The following is a 21,187-nucleotide window of genomic DNA, read 5'->3' as shown; positions in this document are numbered from 1 at the left end:
AAAATAGTATCCAGTGCGCTGAAGCGACTTTGAAAATCTCAATCAGAATATTGGTTATTGATAACCATAAAAATCCAGCCATGTTGGCTATTTGAATATTTGAATAATATAATCCAATGATTTATGAGCGCATGATTCCAATGGCACAATCCAAATATATATTGGCGACTTATAGTCGAAAGCCAGGCCGGGTCAACAAACACCGGATATTATCTTATCTCATACTGGCGACTTATAGTCCAAAGCCAGGCCGGGTTTAATAAACGCCAGTGATTTATAATCATGCTTTATTCAACCTGTTTCTGCATACAACAAGTTTAAAGTGTCCTAGCGGTTTACCACCGGACGGGTCATAATACCCGACATATAACCTGGGTTTATAACCGAGGTTGCACTTAAGAATAATCAAATATGAAATACATCATACCTATGACATTGAATCACATCGTTGGTTTACCAACTTTTTGTAGTAAGAGTGATAACCCCAATCTTGAGTAATGATAACTCCTTTCATATTGTGCCGGTTTATGATAAAACCGTACCGGGTTGTGATAAACACCAGTTTAACCATATATAATACTGGCGACTCGTAGTCAAACCAGTCCGGCTGATAGTCTCCGGATTATAATTTGATCGTGTACTAACAACTTGTAGTTGAAAGCCGAGCCGGGTTGATAAACACCAGTTTATTCCATAATAGGATGGTAACAGAAAATCAAACCGGGCAGATAGTCTCCGGATTAAGATTTGACCGTGTTCCGTCAATTTGTAATTGACAGTCGAAATGGTTTAAGAATTTGTTGGTTTTCAAAACGCAACAAAAGAAATATTTATCAAAAGAAAGCCAAGAGTCAATCAAAGGCAAAGATAAAACCATTTGCAAAAAAGAGGTTGTTTAGGATGATCAAGTGGCATTACCATGGTCGGACACGACCAAGCCCCAGTAGGCGTAGCTATAGTTCAAGTCAGCCAGGTCCCCAAATGATGCATTGGCATTATGCCGATCAAGAGGGGTGACGATGGTTCGGGTTCGACCAAAGCCCCCAAGTGATGTTGTGGCCTTAGGCCGATCAAGAGGCGTGACTGGTTCAGACGTGACCAAGTCCCCAAGTGATCTGGTGGCTTTCGCCTATCAAAAGGTGTTGCATTGGTTCGGACATGACCAAGCCCCCAAGTGATGTTGTGGCATTGAGCCGATCAAGAGGTGTGACTATGGTTCAGACATGACCAAGCCCCCAAGTGATCAATAATATGATAAGCCAATAAGGCAGGATACCCATGTTTGAACCGCGCATCATGGCAGCGGGTCCTCTTCGGCAACCTTTAACTTTTTGCAAGAGATAAATTCTTCTTGAACCGGGATTTTGAACCGCATATTGAGAGCTTCAAAGCTTTGTGGGAGAACAAATTTTCCTTAAACCGGATTGCAAACCAGAATCTTCATTTTCAGCCGGAAATTTTCTGACGGCCTTTCAACTCGAACTTGCGAGAAGTTAATTCCTTTTTGAACCGGACATTTTTAAACCGGATTTGAGAGCTTCAGAGCTTCATAGGAGAACAGATTTCCCTTGAACCGGATATTAAACCGGCATTCTTCATTTTGAACCGGAAATTTTTCGACGGCCCTTAAATTTTCATCCATATGGTAGTAGCCTCCAGGACCGGGTTATCTTTCCCTCCAGCGTCCTGGGGTTCTTGACTTCACTGAAAAACCGGCAACCTTTACTGAGTCATATCATTGTAGCCCCCGAGTCTCAAGGTGACTCGGAGAGTTGGCTTGAGATTCTCCATATTTGACCGTGATATAAACCGGCATAACTTGTATTATCATTGGTGTTGATAGCACGATGTGAATCCACAAAAGGTTGAGGTGACTGCGGCGGGTTAGAAATTATCCCGTATGAGCCGTGTCCGCAACTCGGCCAATGGTTCCTTCCGACTGGAGATTTGAAGTTAACCAAACTGTAGTGGTGGCGACTTGTGCGCCTGCCCATTGAGCCATCCAGTGCAGACGGCGGTTGATGACAATTTGCCTCCAATTTGAAAGAAAACCGGGCTACCCAAGCTGTGACTTGCTCATACCCAATAAACAGCTCATGCAGACAGGTGCGGCCCGGTGTGTTGATGTAGATCAGGCCGCGAGAGACGGACAGTAAAAACGGCCGCAACATCAGAGGTGACTTGGATAGATGAGTCGGCCGCGACATTGTAAACCGGTGCGGATGGGGAAAATCGGCACCGGTGTCATAAACTGGCACAGATGGGCGAGCTAATCGCGGTTGCGGTCCCGGCAAGCTGATGTAAACCGGGCCACATGGACGGCGACTTGCTCACGTTCATTCACCGAGCTTGATGGTGTGGTCAGATGCTAGCGCATTATAATGAAGGTGCGAGCTATACATCCATGACACGGCCATAGCTTTTGCGATGAACAATTGTCCTACATAAGCAATATTGCAGACCAAGGTAAAGATAAACTGCTCTTTGACAAAAATAATATGTGCTAATAAAATATATTTTAGATGGATATCACCTGACGTGTTTAGGCCAGAAATAATCCGCCATGAAGTTAATGATCACTAGGTGAAACTGAAATCACTCACGGGTGAGTCGGCCGCGGGTGCAGACAGTTGAGTCGAACGCAGCATTGTAATACGGTGGGGAAATCCGTGAGTAAGGACGACCAGCTGTGTCGAATGGTGTTGGAATGCCTCCATCTCCGTGGTGTAATACCACTTTGTAATAGATAATTCTCCTACATATAAAATATAGCAGGGCAAAGTAGTTTTTTTCCGGATGAATTAATATGTGCTAAAAAATAAATAAGGTAAATAGCATCTGGTATTTTTACCAAATAAACAAGGATGCTGGAGTTGGATGAATTTTCTGGTAGCCTGGCATGGTATAGATGCTTGCACGGCCTCCAGCATCGACATATGTTGGACTACAAACTGTCGGGTCCTTCATGCGTTCATCGGACACTGTCGTGTAGATGGATGCAGGAACGGCGTCTGACCATAACAAGTTTAGCGTCGTCGTTGCTGTGCAGCAGTAATGGAGAAATTGATTCATCACTTTGACTAGTCTTTGTCTTTCACGTGATGGATGATGATCCTTGGAAATTGTGCCATTGTTCTTTTCAATTAGCACTAGCAGTAAGTCCTTGGAGCCATGCAGTAGTAGTAAGTCCTTGGAGTCCTGAACGGCGTCCGGCCAGGCAGTTTCAACACTCCCCACTTCCCCTCTCATCCAGGCAGCGTCAGGCGCTCGAGAGCAGAGGGAAGGATGGCTCAGCGGCAAAGGCGAAGGGGAGTTAAGGCAAGCTGGCAGGATGACCGGGCCACAAGCGGGATGAGCTGGAGAAGACCAAAACAAGACCAGGAGGGCGGCGCGAACGGCTCAAGATGGACGCCTCAGCAAAAGAAAAAAGGCGGCTGGCGGTCCGGAACGGCAGTTTGAAGACGAGGCTGCTGAGACAACAAAAACACCCGGTATAATGGAGGCGAAGGACGGCCGATGGCGATGCGCCCTGGCGGCTCTAGATGCAGCGCGACACAGGCGACTCGAAGATTGCCATCCACAGCAGAGGCAGGCCAGCGGAGGCGGACCATAGTGACGACGCGAGCCGGCGGAATCGGAGTCCAATCCATATCCGGTTTCCCTTTTCCAAATCATGATCAGTTTTACTAATTCCATGTCCGTGTATTCCGGGTCATAGCCACTGCAAAAGCCAGCCTCAAGCACTGGGGACTTGTACCGACCGCCGTCCTCTGTTTGTTTGTTGGCTTTTAACGCAGATCGATGAGGAGCACTTGTGGACCTCTCTTTTGCAGGTTTTGAGGGATGTGCGTCTGCCACCGTTGTAGTAGGTACTGAACACTGTAGCTTGATGTGTCCAGTACTAGTTGAAGACTTTGAAGTAATAGTATTTGGGCTGTTGTATTACTACTCGAAAAATTCTTGCTGCCTCTGCCTTACAAAACATACATGGACAGCAACGGCCAGTCTGGCTTTGTATCCATCTTGGATTCGACGACTTGGATACGAGTAGCGGCTTTTGGGTCGAATCTGCAATGAAAACTTCCATTATCTTGGCGACTCGCGGCAGCGTACAGACGCATAACCCAAACTCTCACCTCAACCTTGCTCGCGCTGTTCAAACCGGCTTTCTTTATGCGGAAATTTGCAAACTTCTCGAACCCTAAAAAAGATCCCTCCAAGAACTCAACACCACCGTGCACAGGCCTCACGGTGGGCGCCAACTGTCGTGGAATTGTCACGGCAGATGTCCTTAGTGTCATGACTTAGTCGCGAGGCCAACGCATCTATGTGGTAGCTTGAGAGGGGTTGAGCGGGATGAGAGACGCGATGTTTTACCCAGGTTCGGCCCCTCACGGTGGAGGTAAAAGCCTACATCCTGCTTCATTGATATTGATGATGATGATCACGGTTACAAGAGTGCTCTATCTCGAGAGCTATTGTCTAAACCTAACTTATCCAACTTGTGGAACTTGTGAATCTTGTCCCCTTTTTGGGGAGCCCTGCCCCTCCTTTTATATGTTGGAGGGGCGGGTTACATGTAGAGTCCTATTAGGATTAGGACTAGTCTATCTCTAATACAAACCGGATACAAGTCCAGGTCTTAGCTCCTTGTAAGATAAATGTTCCTCATGCCTTTCCTCTTAAACCGGCCCACCATTAACCTAAATCGGCCTGCTGGTCCTTGGGCCTTGTCATGCATCTGGAATACGCGTCGGGTCACCAATGAATCTTCGGGCTCGTGAATCGTCATACCAGTGAACCGCCAGACACGTAAACCGCCAGACACGTAAACCGCCAATCCTCTGGCGGTTTACCAACGAAACGCCTAGTCCGACCGGGTTATACTTCTGTCCGGTTTACGCCACGGGGTATATCCCCGACAGAAGTAATCTGTGAGTCACGGGGACCATATGGGTAGGGAAAAGGTATGAGGTGGAGCTGCAGCAAGCACTAGCATATATGGTGGCTATCATACGCAAAAGAGAGTGAGAAGAGAAGGCAAAGCACGATCATGAACTAGAAGTGATCAAGAAGTGATCCTAGGCTACTTACGTTCAAGCACAACTCCAACACCGTGTTCACTTCCCGGACCCCGCCGAGAAGAGACCATCACGACTACACATGCGGTTGATGTATTTTAGTTCAGATAAGTTTCAGGTTCTCTACAACCGGACATTAACAAATTCCCATCTGCCCATAACCACGGGCACGGCTTTCAAAAGTCCAAATCCCTGCAGGGGTTTCCCAACTTAGCCCATCACAAGCTCTCATGGTCAGCGAAGGATATTCCTTCTCCCAAGACAATCCGATTAGACTCGGAATCCCGGTTACAAGACATCTCGACAATGGTAAAACACGTCCAGCAAGACCGCCCGATGCGCCGACATCCTGATGGGAGCTGCACATATCTCGTTCTCAGGGCAACACCGGATGAACACTACCTACAGCTAAAACCAGCCCTCAAGTTTCCCTGAGGTGGCGCCGCAAGTGGCTCTGTTTCGGACCAACACTTAGACAAGCACTGGCCCGGAGGGGTTAAAATAAAGATGACCCTCGGGATGTGCGACTCCCAAGGGAAAAGGCTAGGTGGCAAATGAAGTTGTCCTGCCTGTATTGGAAAATGAAGTGTTGTCAAAAAAGTAAATAACACAATATATTACTGGTTTTTTAAATCAGAAAATGAAAGTTTATATAGTCAATGTAAAGTACTTAAATCGTCCAAATGTTCCTTTACTCTGGCTGTTCCTGTTGATGCAATTTTTCTGGAAGTGTATCTACATTCCTGTTGATGGAGATTTTTTGGCAACTTTAAATATATGCAGGAAGAAACTCATATTGTTGGCTAAATTTGTATAAAGGGTGTGAGAAACAGAACATACTCGTGCTTGTTCTTTTTCGCAGTACTTTCTTCCGGTTCCTTTGAGCTGCATTTAGAAAATTGGTTCCATTTATTATATCAGATATTGAAAGTAATAAAGCATGAATGAAAATAGAAAATGAACTGGGCAAGAGAATATAAATGTAACCCAAGAACCTCCATGTACTTGAAATAAGTTACCATTTGGGAAACATACCATGGATGAGATGTAATCCTGAATATATCATATTCCCAATATTGAGCACAATATAGCATGTATAAGTTAGTGTTCACTTGCATGACCAGTAATGTTTGTGTAAGGAGACTACAAATAATTGTGAGTCGGAATTGATTTTGTGAAATTATCATTTAGTTGGTAAAAGCTTGGTAACTTATAGACTTTAAAATTTAGCAGGCAAAGAATTCTAGAAGATAGAGCTAGGCTTTAGCTTGACAACTCCATTAGTGTGACATGTAAACGCGAGTTAAATGAAGCCTAACACCACATTAGGAAATGTGATGCTTCAGGTACTGCCAATGGATTTATGTGATTTCTATTACTGTGTACTTTAGTTGTTGTTAATGGTTACTTCTAACTGCTACCAGGAAGTTTGTATGTGCCTTATGTAGTTATTGGAGAACCATGGTGCACTAAGGTTTTGTGAGTGTTCTCATACCTGTTAGATTTGTCGGCATCACTCTCAGTAATATCAATTCTTCTTTTTGCGTTGATCCTGATTGTAATGTACATCACAGATGTAAAGAAGTCTTGATCAGAGGAATACAATAAGATGGAGGTTTATGAAAGATTACATGTAGCATCATATAAAAAAGAGAAAGCATTTGAGAAGGGAAAAAGACTAACATTCAATTCCATTTGGACTTTCACATAAAAGTATCATTGTGGCAAGTCATATAATGGAGAAGCAATAAGAGAGATGTTTAAAATCCAAGTTTATGAAGCATTACCTATTTTCGTTTTCCTTTATGCTGATAGACGTTAGCTTATGAGTTGTAGGAGTATTGTCATTGGTGGTTGTATCCTCGCCTGACTGAAAAAGCTTCACACATTATGTTAATAACCATGATATATGAAGGTAATGAATCTGTAAGAAGTTGCTTACCTTTGGAGCACGTGGAACAGGTGTTGATTCAGTATTGTTGACAGAGAAACTTTTTTTCAGGACATAATTTATAGGGTACTTGGCAGACGAATCAGTGTTCATTCCTATGTAGAATAACTTTTCTTTACCAATGGCCTTATCCAGGGTAAGCACATGATCTGTAGCTTCTATCTTCATACTCATTGAAACATGATCAGCATGACGCTCAACTAAGTCTTCAGCTACTCTAGCGAAAGCAATTGCATCCAAACTTCCCGAGTTATCTGTTAGTGTAAGGGGAAGTTTGTACCTGAAGCATGGTATAGTTGTTAGTGACACGATAAAAAAAGAATTATTTAAGTATTAGATTTTAAGAAGATATATAATACATTGGGCATGGAACTGGAAATTGGCAGCCACATGTTGGGGTATCTGTCATGTTGTTATATCCTTTTCCACAACGCTTGCATGCTTTGTAGTACCATTTGACTGACGATATAATTGATGCTACTTTTGCGATAGTGCTGAAGGTTGCTCCTCCCTGGCATAAAAAAGGATGAAGTATCAATAATCTATTTTATTTTGAATGGCGAGGCAGGAAAAAGTGAACTGCATGAGAAAGTGTTCACCTGAAAAGATGATGCTGGAAGGTTAGATATTTCTTCAATGGTGTATAGTTTGCCTGCTGCTTCAAGTGGAGATACTTGTTTGACATGAGGGAGATGCTTTTGTAGAGTTGGGCATTTCCATTGATAGCTTCAAATGTTTTTCATATAAAATATTAGTTTGCTGTAGTGCTAAACATAAATTCTGTATGCGCAAGAGTGAGAAAGAGAGAACCTGGTGCGGTACTTTTGAACTTCAGGTATATCAAGATCAAGATATATTTGTGTCGCAGAACTTGAGGATCCTTGTATCATACCTATAAACTTATGTTGTTAATAGGATGTTTAAATAAATATGTTTATTATTTCTTTGGGCAAGTTTTTTTATAAGTTACCTGTAAACCTTTGTAGATTTGCAGTTACACCAGCAAAAATGGCTATGACAATTCCTTCTTGAGATTTTTTAAGTATTGTTTCTTCATCAAATGATTCTCCATGCTGGCCCCATAGAACTAATTCTTGTGTTTGTTCTCTGGAAAATTAAGGTATAGTCATTCTGAGGGGAACAGGTTATTAAGGTAAAAAAATTGAATAACAGGAGCAGCTATGAAGACATACTCTAGGTTGCGAATTTTGATCTTCCGAAATTTGTGCTGAGATGTTTGGCTAGCATAGTCATATGGACCAACATCACATATTACTCCTATCACATCTAAAAGGTTCAAGTATGCAAGTCGTTATGCATTGAAGTATAGTGGTTAAGAGATAGATAAGTCAAGCACATTATGTTACCTAGGAGTGGCTTGGAATCAATTGCTTTTTGTGGCAGCTGATCAAATGGGCAAAAGTCGAACGAAAGTGTAGGTATATCTGCACCTCTTGAATGTAGCGGATGAACCTTTGTGTCTTGTTTGAATTGCAGCATATAATTCTGATGGCGATAGACATATGATTTGCTTCTGATATCGATAGCTGCAACATTTGAAATAATATAGACAGATCCTTGAGATAGCAACCCACGAAATTGTTTTTCAATTTTTTTAGGCACACTAATTTGTGCCATGGATCCCTACAAAAGTTCAAGTAATCAAATGATTTGGAACAACAATGTTATTGTGTAATGTTAAATAGGTAACTATAAAAATGGACGTACATCTTCATCCAAGAGAATGCCATCAATGCTGATCAAAGCATTTCCATATCTGGGATTCGTATTTATAGCATCCCAAAGCCTTATTACCCGTGCAAAGACCTTACAGTTTTGCTGTCCCACTGTAATATCTTTAAATTTCGTAGTTGACTCCATAGGGGAGATGGATCTGAATGAATAAGAATGTTAGGAAAAAAATGATGGCATGCAGAAAAAATGTATTACATACTTGTGAAATTTCAGGCATAACATAAATTTGAGTGGATAAAATACCTAGCTGTTTTAGCTTCTATGTGTATTAATTTGATTGAATACCTCGGCATATACTACATTATGTGTGCAATGCTCATAAGAAAATGGGCTATTTTCAATGAAAACTCGCAAGCCGTCTGGTGATGTAACTCTTGAAAATGCCACATATAATTGACCGTGTGAGAAGACATTAGATGGTAAGTAGACACCAACTCGGTTTAGTGTTTGCCCCTGACTTTTGTTTATTGTCATAGCATATGAAAGGCGAACAGGAAACTGGCGACGCCTCAATTTGAAAGGCCACTTAGACTGAGATGACGTAGTGACAATTCGAGGAATATACACTCTTGAACCTATAGCCTTCCCTGTTATGATTTCTCCTTCAATGACACGACCAGTCAGTTGTGTAACAATGAGTCTAGTGCCATTACAAAGTCCCCTTGATGGATCAAGATTACGCAGTAGCATTATAGGAACACCAATTTTCAAATGCAGTATATGATCTGGAAGTCCAGGTATGTCAATGGTGTTTAGCAACTCTGTTGGATATAATGCTTCTAGAGTAGAATGATTAGGACAGCTATCATCAATTGAATCTGAACTATAATATGACATTTCACTTGTTGCTAGCCGAGAAATCATTCTTGTATTTATTTTAGAAACGACATCATTTGTAGGTGCAAGAATTGCACGATCACACAAATACGATGTAATGGTAGTTGACTCACAGCCTGAGTTGTAGACAAATGATATCAATCCATCTATATTTCTAGAATCTGGGGACAAAAGGAGATATTGGGGGATCTGTATAAATATGCTATTGGGTTCATTTGGAACAGGAACAAAAGGCTCAGTGCCATTTCCAATTCGTAAGAGCCAGTCAGCAAAATTCTGTAGTTCTTCTCTCCTGGAGATGGAGAGACACCCTGAGGTGAGCCTCATATTTTCATTCAACTGTAGAAGTGTGCACTTGTTCCACAAATAAGAGTTAACAATGCAAGATTTCAAAATCTGTTGCTTGGTTGCATTTTTTATCACTGGTAGTGTTTGCCGAAAATCCCCACCAAGAACTACAGTGATACCTCCAAACTGCATGTCTTCGGCATTAGGTCTAGTATCTGACATTATATCTCTGAGAGTGCGGTCTAGTGCTTCAAAACAATATCTATGATTCATTGGTGCTTCATCCCAAACTATAAGAGATGTGTTTTGAATAAGTTCTGCCAGGTGTGTATTTTTCTTTATGGTACACATTGAATTCTCTGAAATTTCCAAAGGAATTTTAAAACGGGAGTGTGGTGTTCGACCTCCCGGGAGCAATAGAGAAGCAATTCCCGAGGATGCTACTGCCAATGCAATTTTCCCTTGACTCCGCAAAGAATAAAGTAAAGTAGTCCATAAGAAAGTTTTACCAGTCCCTCCATATCCATAAACAAAGAATGTTCTACCTTCATTATTTATGGCAGAATTATAGATAGCATGAAATACATCCTTCTGGTTGTTGTTTAGCTTCGGAATATTATCATTCAAAGTGGATGTCATGTTTGGAATGTCATAGGTAAGCTCATCCAGCAAAAGCCTATTTTGTGCAGAAGCATTTCCTATATCATCTGGCAGTGGCAAACTAAAATGTGATAAGTAATATCCGGAATCCTTCAGCAATTTATCCAGCTCAATGAGAAGACAGGATGTCACGTACGAATCTAGTGATGAACTGCTCAACTGAGAAGGATGAAGATTCAACCGATGTGCTATATCTTCAGACATCATTGATGCATGCTCCTCAAAAAGCTTGATAGGATTTGTTACATTGCAAAAAAGCAAAAGGGTAACAAAAAGCTGACGTAATTGGAACGGTGATGCCCACTGAGCCGCATCTTTTAATGCATTGGACCACTCTTGGTCATCACCTAGGAGGCCTAAAGCTTCACATGCTGAACGAAATGTAGGATATTCTTGGCCTGATATAATCCTGATATCAGTGAAGGAGGTTGGAACTTTACGAATGTTCAGCAACATTCGCAAATAGAAAGGCTCTCCTTGTGAAGGGTTGACATGTGCCACTCAGCCAATTTTTTTTTGAGGACCTCGACGATGATCCCAGTATTTCCCTTGCTGGTGCCATGTCCAATATTCTGGAAATTCTATGTACGTGTATTGTCGAGCTTCAGGGTGTTGCATATTAGCATCTAACCATGCAGTGAGTTTAGTGGTCACATTTTTGGGGTCTTCAATAACTTGTTCCAGATTATCATCTTCCGAATAAATTACATTGTTCTCAAGAGGAAGATGAACAGGGAGCCTTTCTACGGAAGGGTCTGTATGGTGAATATCATATTGCTGCAACCGCCAAGCAGCATCATTTGGTGTCACACAACGACACTCTAAATAATTATCAATTTCATTAACGGTTTCAGTTGATGAGGCTGATGTTGAAAAGTTGCCGTGGAGGCCAATTCTAGCACAATCAAATCCTTTTGTGACATACTTGAAAAGATATTTGTGCATACCATCATGGTTAACCTTCTCTACATTTATATGAGCTTGGTACTTAACCACTAGGTCCACATTGTGAGGAACAATGAATCTATTGTCAATGTCAACATTATTTTTCCTAGCTGTTATTCCATTATTTGGTCGGGCATATTCTGTGAAACCATTCTCCCATACAGTTGTTTGCTCACAGAACTCCTTTGGGTAAAATTTGGTGCATTTTCCTTCTGACATACATGGTGACGACTGGCCGAGAGGGCCGCAAGGGCCATGCACCATAAAAGAAGAAACAACCTCATATCCTATTGGATCTTTTACAGGATCTGGCAACTGAGCAGAAATATAGGAATCTATCTTCTGTGTATCTAAAGGTGCTTCTTTGGCTAACCATATAATTATATGAACATGTGGGAGTCCACGTTTCTGGAATTCAACTGTGTAGATAACTACAGGAATGTAAAACATGTTTAATAACCGGCAGAAAACTATGTTGAGAGAAGGGAATATAAGTTTAAGAGAACGCTTATTACCTGCGTTTATGGGTCCAAAGAATTGTTTCTTTTTAATATCATCCATTAGAATATTAAGCTTCATTTTGAATACCCGGTTGACAATATCTGGACGGTCAGTTGGTTCTTGACCAGGAATGGATGATAGAGCCTCTGTAATTTCAGGCCAAGCAGCATTTGATGTGAACGTGACAAACAGATCTGGGCAACCATATTTTCTACAAATAGCAATGGAGTCTTGGTAGTTTTGGTATAAGTAGCGAGGGCCTCCAGTAAATGAGGAAGGTAATATAATCCTTTGGCCAACAGAAGAACCTGATGTAATACCCTTTGACACAGAATCTACTAAACAACTGAATGATGATGATCTGTATTTCCGTTGAAAGCTAGGCTTGCGGTAGAATGCAATACGAAAGGTTTCAACAGAACAATAGCCATCCACAAAGTAAGCCTGTGTTAACCTTTTGCATCATAATGGAGTGTTGAAGTCATTTGGCCTATCATGTAACCTATATGCATAGTATTCTAGCATTGTGACTTTTTGGCGTTGATTTGATGCATTTGACACTGGAAGGCACATAAGCTCATCATGATAACCATCCTCACCATATGGAAATAAAAGAGGATATTGCATGGACATAAACTTGCAGTGTTTTTCATTGATCTGTTGTAACCGTGATGAATGATCTTCTATTATAATGTCTCGTCCAACATTAGAAGACCCTAAATCTCCAACCACTAATCCAACAACTTCGGATGCAACTGGAGCACTATAGATATCTCCATGGGCATCAGGTTTGCCATATATTCTGATGTATAAATGGTCAGAATCATTGCCATGTAATCTTTGACTTGCTGTTCTAAATAGTTTCACAATGGGATTATGTGTGTTCAACATTGTTATGAGGGACTGAACAATGCCTTCATTAGCTTGGAACAAAGTGCGTGTAGATGAAGCAATGCGCGAAGATGAAGTGGTGCACGAAGATGAACCGGTGCGCGAAGATGAGGCAACATTTATTCTATTTGAAACCTCACACTCTGTATCAAATATGTATAATTGTGCATATTCTGGTCTCTGTCCTCTAGATGGTCTCATTGAACCAACACGGTGGCAGACTTGGCCACTGATCTTGAAAATGTATGGGCCTCGGCCATCATTTATGGACTCATCAATTTTAGCTCCCATTGAAGTCATGGCAAACATGGTGTTGTACTGACGAATATGATGAAAGAAGTGGCTTGAGAGTGAACTATTCTGTGAAGTGAGTAAATCCAATAGAGGTTGAGGAGGAGGATCATATGGCTGGAGGGAAACTTTTCCTCCTTTGCAGCACAAATTATATGTTGGATTTTGAGTATGTCTTTCTCTGCGTACACGCTCGTCATACCAAAAGAGAGCACCACAATGTTGGCAAGAACACTGGGGGCCTCCAAGAGTTAAGGGTTCAAATATAGTTCCTGAAAGATGAGGCACAAAGAGAGGTTTTTTTTGTAAACGTAAATGATCACTGAACTTGGACACATGAACAGGGATTAATTTAGGCAAAAGCTTACGTTTATGGGCAAATATCTGATTATGTGTGTCTGACATTGATGTGGTCGATGCTTCATTTCCTCGGCTCCTGTTTCTAGTGATTACATCCAAACGCCTACGACGGTTCTCGGTGGCAACATGTGAGTTTGATCGAGGAGTGGAATCAGGTACCGATGGACGACGTGCCCGTCCACGTCCACGTCCACGACCACGTCCACGTCCACGTGGAACTCCTCGTGTATGACCAACCCCATGCCCACCTGAATAACGCGAAGAACTTTCTGCGCTATCCATGTCGACAACCCTAAGAAACCCACGGGAACGGGAATAGTTGAATGCAGGGCAAAATGGAAGACACTTTTGTTTAATTGTTCCACATGAGAATTGAAATGTAAGGGTACATGTTGAATCAAGCAAAACTTAATTCAATTTGAGTGAAGCAAACTACTTGGATGAAGCAAACTAAAATCCATAATAGGCAAGGAATTAAAATGCAAGGCTATGCATTGAATCAAGTTAAAAAATTGCATATCAATGAAAATCCAGGATAGGGAAAGATACCAAATTTTAGGAGTAGCACTGGGTGGGAACATTGTATACCAGTAGGAGTTGTAAACGTGAGGCACGTGGGCATGCAGCAAGGGAAGAATAACCAAGATGATTGAAGTGAGAAGCACCTGAAAAGTCCAAATTTGTGACTCAATCAGCAATATGTCAAGAGGGAATGGCATGGAGAGAGGAGAGAGTTGCTCACCAGCGGAAGCACTATGAACACCCTATGGGAGACGTCCACCCATGCTGGAAGATCATGTGAAAAGGATGAGCTGAGGTGGGGCAGACTTTAAAGGGGATTTCTTCAGTTTCTTCTGCAGATCGTGGGGAGAGTAAGTGAAGCATCAATCATCAATTTCTTCAGTTTCTTGTGCAGATCGTAGGGAGAGGAAGTGGAGCGTCAACCATCAATTACCTACAGCAGAATGGTTTTTTCTTATTTTTAGTGTGGGCCATTTGGAGCATTGGGCTGCAAATGGTTTGAAGCAGTGGGCTATGTAGGTTGGAGTCAGCAAACAAAAAAAAACAGTAGGATAGTACCTTCATCTGTAGATGCGTTGACCCAACGATTGAAGGTAAGCTACTAAGCAACTCGGAGCAACCCACCTGGGAAGTGAATGGAAGCACTAAAAATCAGATGAACAACAAACCAGCCCAATCCCAATCTATAATAAGGGGAATACATGCTCACCGGAACTGGGGCGTTGGTAGGCACGGCGAGCTTCTTCACCGGAGGTTGGCCATGGCGGGGAAGGCGAGCTCCCGTCAGGCCATGGCCATGGCGGCGGCAGGAGGGCGGGGGAGGGACCGGTGGTAGACGGGAGTACTCCTTCCCGAGCCATTGGACAGGCGCTGCTCGGGGATGCTCCATCGGACAGGTGCTGCTCGGGGGCAATGGCCATGGCGACGGCGGCGGGGAGGCGAGGGGAGGAGGTGGCGACATCGATGGTTGAATCAACTGGGCGGGCGATGGGGTGGCCGCGTCCGCATCCGGAGCGCCGCTGCCATGAGGAGGATCCGGAGCGAGGGAAGGGGATGAGGAGGGGCTCTGCAGGAACTGGGGCGCGCGTTGGGACGGTCGTCCCGCGCCAGAGCGCCACTGCCGTGATGGCCGGGCCGCATCAAGAGCGCCGCCGCCGCCGTCAGGATGATCCGGAGCGGATCAGAGGCAAGGGAGGCTGGCGGCGGTAGGAAATCGCGAGGGGACCAAGGGCATGGGGCTTGGCCGCTGGGGGGATTTTGCTTTTTCTTTACAGGAAAAATAAGAAATAACCTCAGGAGGTGGGCTGCGTGGGACTGTTTAGGGGTGACGTGGATGCCTGTGATTGGATGCTCACGTGGCTATGTTGCATGTTGAGATAAATCAAGTAGTGGGGGTGAACTTCTTAAGTATATAGGATAAGAGATATTGTGATATTCCAACAAATATCCATGTTCCAAAAAGGAACAAACTCCAATCTTAACCTGCAACTAACAACGCTATAAGAGGGGCTGAGCAAAGCGGTAACATAGCCAAACAACTGTTTGCTAGGACAAGGTGGGTTAGAGGCTTGGCTTAACAATATGGGAGGCATGATAAAGCATGTGGTAGGTATCGCAGCATAGGCATAGCCAAAGAGCGAGCATCTAGCAAGCAAAGATAGAATTGATTTCGAGGGTATGGTCATCTTGCCTGCAAAGTTCTCCGAGAGGACGAAAGCTTGATACTCGAAAACATACTCAACGGGTCCTCGAACACGAACTCGTCTCCCGGCTCTACCCAAGCAATAATACAAGCAAAGGTAGACACAATCAACCACGTGCAATGCACAAAGAACATGATGCAAAACATGGCATGGAAAAGTGCAACAAACAACACTACAAATTAAGTGGAGCTCAATATTCAACGAGTTGCAAATTGACGGAACACCACATGTCTTATTTAGTTCTCTCTCTTTTATGTACTCAACAATATTAAATGTTGTTAAACAAGGCAAGAGGGTGAAGCATAAGAAAACTACACAATCTGAGCAATTTAAAAGGGGCCGGAAACATCAAACAACAATTTCGGTAAAACCCCATATGCATTAGCAATTTAGTGCAAACAACAATTTTAAACATTTTAAATGTTATTAACATCATGCGGATGACATGTGCAAATTTAATGCAATTTTTATTAAAAGTTGACATGAGCGTGATGAGAGCATTTGTGTCATTGTGGTAGAAAGAAAGGGGTACCACGGCGACGAAACGGAAATGATGCCGCAACAACATTCCGATGATCCGGTAGCTCACGGGGATACCGGTGCAAAAGGAAGTGGGTGCGAGTGTGTCATTCAAGAAGATGGGGTGCTCCCGATTCCGGGTTCCCACATGATGGTGGCAAGGCAAAAGAGGGGCTTCGTGCAAGGAACAACTCGGACACGGAGCAACACACGGTCCAACTCATACATCGCAAGCATTCATCCACGGGCGTCGTCTCGATGGTATACCTTCGAAGCGTGTGTTTCGGGCGGAACGAGTTCGTAGAGGGTAGTAGGCGTTTCTCGCGACGGTAGTTGAACTTGACGTTCGCGTTACACAGGTCTTCGGTGACGGTCGTCGTACATGGTCCGGAGTGGTACTTGCATCTTCAGACTTGTCGGTCTCGATTCTTGCGACAGTAGCGGTATACGTTTCGTTTTCGGAGAGGTACTTAACGAATCCAACGTCCTCGGGTGATGGTAGTTGTACACGGTCCACGAGACGTCGACCATTCGGGGTCCGACTTGCGGGTCTTGCCGACATGACGGGTAATTGGCGTTTTTTTGTAGACGAACTTGGCGCATCCGAAGGGTCACACTTATCGTCGTGGGAACTTGATGAATCCGAGATCTTCGAGGTCGACGGTAGTTGAACATCTTATAGTGGAACTTGACGGATCCGAGGACTTTGGGCGTCGTGGTACTTGTCGAAATCCCCATCAGATGTAATTGAACATTTTAAAACGGAACTTGGTGCGTCATCGTGTAGTCGTACGTCGAGGCAGGGCAGCTCGGCCACGCGCGCTAGACGGGTAGAGGCAGACCCGAGCATGGTCAACGACCACACGCGCTCGTCCCTGGGTGCGAGGCAAAGGAGGTAGCCAGAGTTGGCCGGCTCCGGTGGAGGGAGCCGAGGAGCTCGAGGAGGACCGAGTGGAGGCTGGAGCTGCTGCTCTTTGAGGACGACGAGGACGCCACAACGCCGAGGGGCTCGGTGCTGTTGGCAGCGGGAAGGTCCGGCGATGCATCAAGTTGGAGGCGTGCAGGCGGGAGCAGAGGAGAGGCAGAGGCGCCTGGCTTCGGTTGAGGGACTTGGCACGCAGCGGCGTCGGGCGAAGCAGGACGCTGAAGTGGGGCGACGAATGGGTGGCGTAAGGCGGTGGCTCGGCGGCCATGGAGGTGGGTCGGCACAGAGGAGGTCTTGCGGGCGCGAGGGTACAGGGCATGCTGATGGCCCCGTGGGTGCGACGGCGGCGAGGAGGCCGATGGGCTCCTCCTTAGTGGCGGGTCGAGGAGGGGGGTAGCAGGCCAGGGTGGTGGAGGAAGGCCATGGCGGAGGTGCATGGGCTCGCCGGCCGGAGCGGCGGCGGGGTCGCGGGGCGAGGCGGGGTCGAAGAAACCGGAGGGAGCAGGCAGGCGAAGGGGGCGCGCGCTAGGAGATCGAGAGGGTGAGGAGGAGATCGAGCGGAGGGAGATGGGGATAGGGCCGAAGGGTTTCTGGCGGCGCGAGGGGAAGGAATCGAGGGAGAAGGGAGTCGGGCAGAGAGGGAGATAGCGGTTGGGCCTTGGGCCATCTAGGTCAGGCCGCAGGGGTGGTTAGGAGGGCCTTAGGGGCTGCTTGGGCTGCGGGGGAAGGATGGGCTCTCTCTCCCTCTATATCTTCTCGTTAACAGAAGAAAGAAAAGAAAGAGAGGAAAGAAAATAGAAGGAGAGAAGAAAATGGAAGAACAAAAAATCTGGGCACAGGTATTATTCTTACGGACTCGTAAAAGTTTGCATGGTCCATGAAAAGTAGGAGAGGCCAAATTGGAAGATGTCATTCACACTCATTTGAATTTAATTCAAATGGGTTTGAACTAGGGCTTGGTTATAGAAGTGTCCAAAAATGTTGAGGTTTTTGGTGGAACTCAGGAAAGTGAAGAAAGAATTTATGGCGAAGTTTGGAGACGAGGAATATAGTAAGAAAAGCATGGAATATTTTGCAAGTGTGTTGCTGTAATTTCCAAGGGATGGAATATTTATTATAGCCCCCTAATATTAGGAGGATATGTTATAAAGAGAATCACCACGTGAATTCCCTTGGTTTAAATGGACCGAAGATCCATGCAATTTATTTAGTTGAGTTAAGAAAAAGAAATGACATGATGCAATGCACATGATGCAATGATGAATGCAACAAGCGAAAACAAATCACACCATGACTCTCGAAAACCCTGGAAGGCATCTGAAGCTCCGGTCTTGGGCGTCACAGCTAGGGTTTGATCCGGAAATTTCGGGGGAGATGCCTAGTTATACATAGAAGGAGCTAGGAGGCTCCAAATTGAGCACAGTTTTCGGCCAGCGATCGTGATCGAACGGCCGAGATGATGGAGGGGGTTTAGCTGGATTTTGGGCCACTTTGAAGAGGTGTTGGGCTGCAACACACACGAGGCCTTTACGGTTCCTCGGTTAACCGTTAGAGTATCAAACGAAGTCCAAATGGCACGAAACTTGACAGGCGGTCTACCGGTAGTGAACCAAGGCCGCTTGGCAAGTCTCGGTCCAATCCGAGAACGTTTCACACCCGCACACGAAAAGAGTCAAAAGGAGACAGTTGAGGACATAGGAGCGCCGGAATGCAAAACGGACAATGGGGAAAATGCTCGAATGCATGAGACGAGCACATATGCAAATGCGATGCACATGATGACATGATATGAGATGCATGACAAGGACAAAAGCAAAACAAAGACAAAAACCCAACAACGAGGAATATCATAACTTAGTGTCAAAATGGCAAGAGTTGGAATACAAATATGGCAGGTTACATATGGGGCGTTACACTCAAGCTGTATTGCTCCTGGAGAAAAACTGTCACTTTGACCCCCTTAAACAGAAGCTAGGACGCCTTAAGCGCAAGTGTACATACATGGGCAAGCTTATGGATGTACTTACCAGGTACGATGACTCTGATACTACCAAGGATCCGGGTTCTGATGATGATAAATCTAGTAAGGGCACGAAAAACTGCAGTGGCAAGGGCCAACAACAACATGCCTCGGCTTAGCATGGTAAGCAGCATAACAAAGGCAATGGGTGGGGGAGTGTAAGTACGCCGACGACGTGTCAGATTTTGTGGCTAACACAAATACCGTGTTAAAAATCAATGTCATAATGGCAATGGCAAGCCTCCTTTCAATGGAGGAAAGCCTATAAATCTTGATGCAATGCTCAATGACCCCTTTCCAAAACACAGTTACCCTAACAAACCATCTTCTCATGCTGGAAGGATTGATATATCATGAGGGAGTTTAGGAACCAGAATCTTCAGCAGCATCATGGAAATGGTAATGGGCCGTCCGGTGCGTCAGGCTCCGGTTTTCAAGGGTCTGACTTTGGTGGTGGCGGTTCAAGTTCTGGCTATCAGGGTCAAAGTAACCATGGTGGTCATAATCAACAATCTGGCAATGATAATCAGCAACAGAATAACCAGTTAAGATACCAGAGTAATCCAAAGCAACTCAATGGTGGCCAGTATCATGTGTTAACTACAAACACGTGCAAGCATGACCGGAAGGTCCATAAGCGAGCAGTCAACACGGTTGAGCTGGTAGTGCCTCAGTATTTAAGGTGGTCAGAGCAGATGATCACATGGAGCCAGGTGGATCACCCGGCCCGTGTTGATGATCCGGTTCATCAGGCCTTGGTGGTAGCCCCTCAAGTGGGCAGTCATAAATTTACAAAGGTGCGTATGGATGGTGGCAGCAGCAACATCTCGTACTATGATACTTTTTGTCGGATGAGTCTGGCTGACAAGGACCTTAGGCCATCCTCCATAATGTTTCATGGAGTGGTGCCTGGCAAGTCGGCTTACCCTATTGGAAAGATATAACTGGAAGGAACCTTTGGTGATGAGTACAATTATAGAGCAGAGACGCTGTGGTTTGAGGTGGTGAAGATCAAGAGTCCATATCATGCCCTGTTTGGACGGTCGGCTTATGCTTAATTCATGGCTCGCCCTTGTTATGTCTATTTACATCTTAAGATGCCAGGGCCGCAAGGGACGATCACCATTCACAGGAGTCGCAAAGTCACCCTGGAGTGCGAGGAAGGAGATGCGGCTTACAGAGAGTCAGCCTGTGCTACGGAGGAACTCAAGTATTATAAAGATAATGTTGACCCGACTGATATCACCCCTCTGAAGAAGCCCACCACAGAGGAAGAACCTCCATTCAAGTTTAAGTCGCCAAAAGATACACAGCAAGTTGACTTTGTCCCTGGTGATTCTTCACAGCAGTTCACCATTGGGACATGGATGGATCCAAAATAGGAAAGCGCGCTCATCGAGTTTATCCATGAGAATCGGGACATCATTGCATGGAAACCTTCTAACATGCCGGGTGTACTGAGAGAATTCATTGAGCACCACCTTAATGTTGATCCTAAGATGAAACCTGTTCGCCAATTCCTCCGTCATTTTAATGAGGAGAGGTTTAAGGCTATTGGAGATGAAGTAGCCCAACTCCTAGCTGTCGGGTTCATAATTGAGGTGTTCCACCCTCAGTGGTTGGCTAACCCTGTGCTTGTGCTTGAGAAGAATGGTACTTGGCGTATGTGTGTTGATCATAGATCTTAACAATTCGTGTCCGGCTGATCCATTTGCTCCCCCTCGTATTAACCAAATCATTCACGCCACGATGGGTTGTGAGAGTTTGTGTTCCTAGACGCTTATTTTGGTTATCATCAGATCAAGATGGCAGTGGAAGATCAGGAGAAGACATCCTTCATCACACCTTTTGGAGCTTTCTGTCTTTTGGGCTTAAGAGTGCTCAGGCAACTTACCAGCGTTGTCTTCAGAATTGCTTCCACGGATAGATTGGGCGCGA

General features: G+C 44.5%; 1 protein-coding gene, 1 long non-coding RNA gene and 1 pseudogene across 3 annotated transcripts; 1 reads left to right on the top strand and 2 right to left on the bottom strand.

The window, feature by feature from the left end:
• Positions 1 to 5,156: 5,156 nt before the first annotated feature.
• LOC125529279 (replication protein A 70 kDa DNA-binding subunit B-like) lies at positions 5,157 to 18,400 on the bottom strand. Its single transcript, XM_087518110.1, has 16 exons — positions 14,792 to 18,400; positions 14,641 to 14,706; positions 14,303 to 14,515; positions 14,149 to 14,225; positions 8,761 to 8,926; positions 8,400 to 8,676; positions 8,226 to 8,319; positions 8,003 to 8,139; positions 7,843 to 7,924; positions 7,632 to 7,758; positions 7,392 to 7,543; positions 7,024 to 7,312; positions 6,869 to 6,951; positions 6,577 to 6,633; positions 5,922 to 5,966; positions 5,157 to 5,824 (listed from the first exon to the last, which is right to left on the bottom strand). Exons 5-16 carry the CDS (start codon positions 8,911 to 8,913, stop codon positions 5,773 to 5,775), a joined length of 1,548 nt encoding a protein of 515 aa, XP_087374236.1. The 5' UTR covers positions 8,914 to 8,926; positions 14,149 to 14,225; positions 14,303 to 14,515; positions 14,641 to 14,706; positions 14,792 to 18,400; the 3' UTR covers positions 5,157 to 5,772.
• LOC147975322 (uncharacterized) lies at positions 5,821 to 7,648 on the top strand. Of its 2 annotated transcripts, XR_015600671.1 has the most exons (5): positions 5,821 to 6,427; positions 6,506 to 6,560; positions 6,656 to 6,996; positions 7,084 to 7,168; positions 7,525 to 7,648. It is a non-coding gene; the product is annotated as an uncharacterized LOC147975322 (long non-coding RNA). The 2 variants fall into 2 exon arrangements; XR_015600670.1 differs by having other exon boundaries at positions 5,821 to 6,560.
• On the bottom strand, positions 10,929 to 13,466 carry LOC147975321 (uncharacterized; annotated as a pseudogene).
• Positions 18,401 to 21,187: the final 2,787 nt, after the last annotated feature.

This window comes from Triticum urartu, chromosome 4A (genome assembly GCF_056163025.1).
Source record: "Triticum urartu cultivar PI428250 chromosome 4A, HENAU_Tu73, whole genome shotgun sequence".
NCBI lineage: Eukaryota > Viridiplantae > Streptophyta > Magnoliopsida > Poales > Poaceae > Triticum > Triticum urartu.
The sequence above is the reverse complement of the archived record's forward strand: the minus strand, read 5'-3'. Positions and strand labels throughout refer to the sequence as shown.